At 48.4% G+C, this 4,673-nt stretch overlaps 1 protein-coding gene across 1 annotated transcript; it reads left to right on the forward strand.

Moving 5' to 3' along the window:
* Positions 1–1,161: 1,161 nt before the first annotated feature.
* On the forward strand, positions 1,162–3,103 carry LOC123092837 (protein Barley B recombinant). The gene is made up of 2 exons (XM_044514686.1): positions 1,162–1,454; positions 1,594–3,103. The coding sequence occupies exon 2, from the start codon at positions 1,724–1,726 to the stop codon at positions 2,771–2,773; it is 1,050 nt and encodes a 349-aa protein (XP_044370621.1). The 5' UTR covers positions 1,162–1,454; positions 1,594–1,723; the 3' UTR covers positions 2,774–3,103.
* The last annotated feature ends 1,570 nt before the right edge of the window (positions 3,104–4,673 follow it).

The raw sequence follows: 4,673 nt of genomic DNA on the forward strand, positions 1-4,673 counted from the left end.
AGCGGACGGGCCATAGACAGCCTCGTCATCGACGCGCCAACGAAGGGGTTGCGCGTCCGCCACGACGTTTGGACGCCAGACGGAGCGCATCGTCTCCAGCAAGGCAACGATAACGCGCTGCGTGCCGGATCCAGGCGCCATTTGGGTGGAGGCGACGGATTCCCGGTGGATCGAGTCCGATTGTTGTCGGGTATTTCTCCTCGCGGGCGCGGCGAAGCATAATGCGGACGACCATCTCCTCCTCGAGCCCGAGTGGGATGAGGTCCCAGTTCGCAGATCGGCTGACGCAGGACTCGGATCCACTGCCCGCCATGTCGGAGAATGCTGGAGTTCGCCGAAAGTGAGCTTGGGGCGGGGGAGGAGGGGAGTTGAGTGGCTAGGGTTTGGTCCAGGTTGCAGAAGTGGACGAATATATGTGCGGGCGGGATGGACCATCGCGGATCCGACGTGGCGGACGCGCCCGGGCCACCCATATCCGTCCTAGATTTGGGTTGGATATGAGGAGTATCAGGGCATGTACAATGGTGGCACATGAATACATATGCCTCATGACAAAAAGTAATTTGAAGCACCTACATTCATTTTTCCTCTCCAATGCAAGCTATCACTAGTGTGCCTCATTAAGAAATAAAAAATAAAGACTCTAGTACACATGCATCTCTACTTTTCACTCCTATCTTTTCAGCTTTTGTCACCAGACCACGCTTTTTCTCTACAAGCACCCGTCTCCTGGAGAGGATCCTGCTTCCCTATCCAAACCTACTTTACGTCATATCCGATCCTACATGGCATGCGAGGCATCACCTTAAGGCTATGCATTGTACATGCCCTCAATCAGCCCGGGCGTTTGAGGCCGGTTTAAAGCGCTCGACTGGGTCGTATTTTTTTTGACCGGTCACTGATCTGCCGACCGTCCGGGTGTTTGACGGTGGTTTGAAGCGTCGATTGTAGATGCTCTAATTTCACTAGAAGATAGGAAATCTAACTGTTGCTGTAATTCCGTGGTATTTACTCGATCATACATTTAACTTTACATGTTTCGTTTGGAGATGCTCGGCAGTTTGGCTTTGACGAAGCGCCATTTCGGTACCGCTTACACGTGGGGGCTTATCCACGGCGTGGCATTTGTGTCAAATTGCAGAAAGAAATATGCCATTTTCTCTAGACCGTCCTGTACCTTGCTTTCGTCTTCCTCGCCCCGAGCCTCGGCCCTCCTGACCTAACCAATCCGACCCAAGGCGGCTCCATCTCCCCTAGACTGTACCACGCCGTGCCCTGCCGTAGCACTGCGTCACCGCCGACGCCTCACCCCCCCCCCCCCCCCCCCCACTCCCACAACCCCTCCGCCCCTCTCACGCGCCTCGCTGCCATCGCCGTTCCTGTTCTTCCCCGTCGCCGAATTTCGTCCCCGCTGTCCCCGCCCCGTCCGCAATCTCGGGCCATTGGGTTTTGAGGTATGAGGGTTGTTCCCAATCAGAGATTTGTTAAATCCCACTCACCAATCGCAATTTCTGGGTGTGCCGGTGCGCACCATCTAGATCCGCCCCTGCTTACGGATCCTTGAATTTTTTTTCTACTTGTTTTTCGAAATAGGTCTCAGGGATTGACGTCTGGAATGCAATGGTGGGGATAGCCTGACCGTCCAGAGCCCGAAAGAAGAGCACATTTCTCGTTCCAATCTCGGTTTCTTGGATTTCGATTCGTTTGTTCAGGGCCGGCCGAGATGGACGACGACGGCAGCCTGAGCATTCGGAATTGGGGCTTCTATGAGACGATGAAAGGCAACCTCGGCCTGCAGCTGATGCCATCTGTGGCCGGCGCCGGCCACCGGGACACAAAGCCGCTGCTCCCTAACGGCACCTTCTTGCAGCACCACAACGCCCCGCACCACCCGCCGCATTCACATCATCCCCGCGACTATGGTAACGGCGAACCCTCTGGTGGCATGCCCACCGAGCCGCCGGCTATTCACATGGATTTTGTGCGCAATGAGGCCTGGATGCACCCCTCGCAGCATCAGCATCAGCACCAGCACCAGCACCACCACCAGAACCAACATCAACAGCAGCATCAGCATCAGCATCAACATTCCCGTGAGCAGAAGGTCCTTCATGCTGTTCCTCTTGGGCCTGCTGGACATATTGGACATCCTGGACATGCTGTGCATCACCACCCTACAGGTTTTGGAATGATGCCAGATGCGCGTGGTGCGCACACTCTCCAGATGATGCAGCCACAGGAGCCTCCTGTGCCCGAGGAGGAAAAAATTGCCCCACCGTTGGTTGAAGAGCATTCTGTGGTTGGAAGCAAGCCTCCGGTAAAGAAGAGGCAGCAAGGTCGTCAGCCTAAGTTGCCGAAGCCGAAGAAGCCTAAGAAGGTTGCTACTCCAGGGGAAGATGGGGCACCCAAGGCCCGTGCACCCCGAAGCAGGGGTCCTCTTAAGCCTGTGGAAATGGTAATTAATGGTATTGATTTTGACATTTCAAGGATACCAACACCTGTGTGCTCATGCACTGGAGCTCCCCAGCAATGCTACCGGTGGGGTGCAGGTGGCTGGCAGTCTGCATGCTGCACAACTTCTATTTCGACATATCCGCTGCCAATGAACACAAAGCGCCGGGGCGCACGTATTGCTGGAAGGAAGATGAGCCAAGGTGCATTCAAAAAGGTTCTTGAGAAGCTAGCTGGTGAAGGGTACAACCTTAATAATCCAATTGACTTGAAGACCTTCTGGGCCAAGCATGGCACAAACAAGTTTGTAACAATCAGGTAAGAGACATGCTATGTTGATCGCCTTGTAGGGTCCAACGCTGCAGTTTGGTCTGGGTTATTCTCTGTACCTGCTCTTGCCAATCTGTAGACGTCTTTAGAAGTAGCTTGCAGCCATGTTCAGTTTCCTGGACTTAATTTACATGCCTATTTCGAGCTTCAGCTGTGAAGTAGGAAGTCTGTCTGTATCTGTCATGTCAATTTAGAAGTTGTAGTGTAATGGCAACAGTTTTTCTGATTTAGTTAGCATTTAATGCTTCAATGTCTGTTATGACCTGGATGTTTATGGCTTCATGTAGAGGTTTTCTCCATTAAAGTTGAAAGATAATCGCTACCTCTTCTAGGGCTAGTTATCATTTAATTTGGTATTTCTTTACGTCTGCCAAGTTTATATATGAAATACTCGCATGACTCATGCGGTTCTTATCTTTGACCTGCTATTAAGCTTGTGCTCCCCATGGATCTAAGCAAGTTAAATGCCTGATAGTTTCTCATTGTTCCGATCTGGTGTTACAATGCGCTGAACCAAGTATTTTTAATTGTGTGCCTCTACCTTAATACCTTGGACATAATTATAGCGACTGCTCACCAATGGTTTGCATATCTTAACTCAATATGTGTAGTATTTTCCTTTTGAAATAGCATGAACTTTAACTTGTGTGGTGTTTGATCGCCCTTTCTCCTAGAATTATGCAAGGGAGTATATTTATAAGGTATGTGTAAAAGTCTTACAAGTTAAAGAAAAAACATGACAAATGAAAACAGAAGAGAAAGAAAAACATCATCAGCAAGTAGACAGGCAACTACTGCTGCACAGCGTACCACCTGAGTGCCCCCAAGAGTGAAAGATTTGCTACCAAAGGTCAGTAAGATCCTGCAAAGGTGTGGCTGGGCCTCCTTGTGAAAAAACCTTTCCTTCCTTTGCTTTCATAGGTGCCATGGGCCCAAAATAATGAAGCTCTCCATACATTTTCCTTTCTGAAAGATCTGGGAGTCCCTATCCTCTTGCCACCAGTCTTAGAGTTCACTATCAAGAGAGGGTGTTGCATTTAAGACCAGTCCATCTGTAGTTGAAGATGTTTATTTGTAGAGACTTTCTATAACGAAATCTGAGTTGTTGAAATCTGATTACACGGCTTTCTGTCAACATCTTACTAGCTTAGAAGGTTTCCAGAAGTATGAAGATAGATCTTTGCTCAGGGTTCAGTATTTGGAAATTGAGGTTTCGTTGTGGCGTCTGTTTGCAAACATTTATCTATACTTGGAAACTGATTAGGTTTGATCGCAACAAGGGGAAAAAACATGGGTAGCAAAACTAAGTAATATGCAGATTGTTTGGTTTAGCCATTGAACAAAAGCCTATTTGCTTGCCAACTCTGGTTTGTTTCTTTTAGCTAACAGACATGATGAACTACTACCAATCTTTTTGCATTTACGTTCGCTGGCTTTCTGAAAGCGCTTTTCCGTTTCTATTTTTGTGTTTTTCAGTCATCTTAAGATCTACTACCACGCAGAAAGCGATTTCTTATTTCTATTTTTGGATGTACTCCCTCCGTTCCAAAATAGATGACTCAACTTTGTACTAACTTTGGAACGGATGGAGTATCAGTTACTTTACCATCCTAAAAGCGTTTGTCTGCTTCTACCATTTGATGTATTACTAGTTAGCTGGAAAAGCTGGAAAGTACTACTATCCTTTTGTGGAACTAACATCAACATCTTGCCGAAGTTAGTAATTATTCTCTATCACAATACAACATCGGCCGGATATGCTATGGGTCTATTTCAAGAAACTGGTGTGGCGGTGTAGGAGGTTGGGCCCCCCAACCAAATTAAGTAAAATCAATGATAGATCACTCTATCGCTCGCTGTATACATCTTTAAAGAATGACACAGCGAGAGAG

The sequence above is a fragment of the Triticum aestivum genome, chromosome 4B, assembly GCF_018294505.1.
Source record: "Triticum aestivum cultivar Chinese Spring chromosome 4B, IWGSC CS RefSeq v2.1, whole genome shotgun sequence".
Lineage (NCBI taxonomy): Eukaryota > Viridiplantae > Streptophyta > Magnoliopsida > Poales > Poaceae > Triticum > Triticum aestivum.